Source organism: Solanum stenotomum, unplaced genomic scaffold, assembly GCF_019186545.1.
Source record: "Solanum stenotomum isolate F172 unplaced genomic scaffold, ASM1918654v1 scaffold24696, whole genome shotgun sequence".
In the NCBI taxonomy this organism is placed as follows: domain Eukaryota; kingdom Viridiplantae; phylum Streptophyta; class Magnoliopsida; order Solanales; family Solanaceae; genus Solanum; species Solanum stenotomum.
In genome coordinates this window covers 1-1,933 of record NW_026028166.1, presented here as the reverse complement: position 1 = coordinate 1,933, position 1,933 = coordinate 1, and the positions used below count along the sequence as shown (strand labels likewise).

The 1,933-nt window shown below is 36.6% G+C and overlaps 1 protein-coding gene across 1 annotated transcript; it reads right to left on the bottom strand.

Moving 5' to 3' along the window:
• Positions 1-493: 493 nt before the first annotated feature.
• On the bottom strand, positions 494-1,314 carry LOC125851342 (uncharacterized; the record flags this gene model as incomplete). Its single annotated transcript, XM_049531123.1, has 3 exons — positions 494-894; positions 988-1,079; positions 1,231-1,314. Coding segments are annotated over 3 exons (333 nt in total), but the record flags the coding sequence as incomplete, so codon positions are not given.
• Positions 1,315-1,933: the final 619 nt, after the last annotated feature.

Genomic DNA, 1,933 nt, shown 5'->3' with positions numbered 1-1,933 from the left:
AGAATTGTTAGCTGTTTTGCTGCACATTCTATTTCTGGAGGCATTTGCCTTTTGTAAACTTCTTTACGATGAATAAATGTAGAGCTGTGTAACACTAGCAAACTTCTTTACGATGAATACATGTAGAGCTGTGTAACACTTGCAAACTTCTTTACAATGAATAATGTAGAGCCGTGTAACACTTGAGTTATGGCACAGTCATGAGCTACTGAAGTACAGATAGTGAAAATGGTGTTATACCTATGTTAAGGAGCTTAGGATGAAACATTCCTTGGTCTATGTTGTGATTTGTGAGATATTATAAATTTCTCTGCATGTTGAAAAGAGCAGATGTTTCTATTATTATTTTTCGTTTGGTTGACCTGAGTACTTGGTAGACATATCATTAATCACCAACTCGGTAGCTTGTTGCGGTGTTCGGAATTGTAGGAGGGAAAGGGATTTCTACATGAAACAGATATGTTGCATGTACCGTCATGGAAGTGAAAGGAGGTTACATCAACAAAAGAAAAGGCAAATTTAACATTAATCATCATCAGGAAACATACCAATATGGCCGAAATATACAAAATCAATACACTAATTATGTATATCCAAAGGCATTGGACTGTAATTATCCCTTAATCAATCATTCATGCCTGAATTTTAAGTTAGGCATGAGCATTATCCTTCTAAGTTACACGCCAAGCTTTTCTGTTGAGGTTATCAAAGTTAGGCCTCAATATTATCCTTCTAAGTTACACGCCAAGCTTTTCTGCTGAGGTTATGTTCAACTTCTTGCATTTGCCCTTTCTTTTATGTCTCATATTTGCGGCAGTAATAAGTTTATATGCCGAGTGGGGCATCTCGCTAAGCTTACCAAACCGTTCCTCATAGAAGTGCCACACCTCCAACCTGCTCAAGAGAAAAACCAGCAATAGAACTTTAGCAAGGAAGATGATCACATAGAGAATAAGTTCGAATAGGGAAATGGGTGCAGCAGCCCACCAATATGCTAAGAACTGAAACGGTGCATACTTCCCATAAATATTTTCAACATCTCTTTGAACGTTCTGTATGGTGGAGGTTCTCGCATGAACCTGGAATTTTTTGGAAAAGTGAATGATCTGTCTTAAGATTCTTAATAACATATGAATCCATAATAATTTCAGGGGAATATCACGTGCTGTGTGTACATTGGTACAAGTAATAGACCTGCCTTTAAGTCAAGTTTGAAGAGAATGTTAATACCTGTTTTAGATGCCTAATTGTTTCTGAATCAGTAGGAAATTGAAGGGAGTAGGATAAGATAACTTTCTCCAGGAAAGTCAATACCTGAAACGGCAATATATCTTACTTTGCCATGATTGTACAACTTGCAGCAATCTGTTTCTTAACATCGCAGTTTGTACGCTGAAGTTTTTTTTTCTTTCCTTGACAGCAACTTTTTGTTGAATTCTGGCACAACACCAATACAATTATAAGTGAGTGGAAAAGCTTAATCAAACACGGAAAGAGAAAAAAAGAAATAAATTTAAAAGGGAATGCTAAGGAAAAGGCTAGGATAACTCTTCGTTACGAAGCCAATATTTGAAAGGGGTATATATCTTCATCATTATGCCAATAACTTGTTCATAACTCTCAGCAACGGTTGTCATCCTTGTAGCACCTATCTTGAAAATAAATTTTGCGGAACTCAGTAGCATAGGTGTTCTAGGAGAACAATACAGAAAAGCGGAAACATGTGTGAGTGAAAAGACAAGGACAATAAGGGCAAGGAGTAAGAATATACACACGGTAAGTGTTAATGGCTCACAATTGAAAAGACAGAACTTCCCATAAGCAGGCAGTGATATCATAAGCCATCACTTCTAGTATTACAATAATGATCTGTTAAACTGTTTTCTCCTCTCAAGTTGTTGTAGGGAAAAAAGTAACACAATAAAATTGGTGA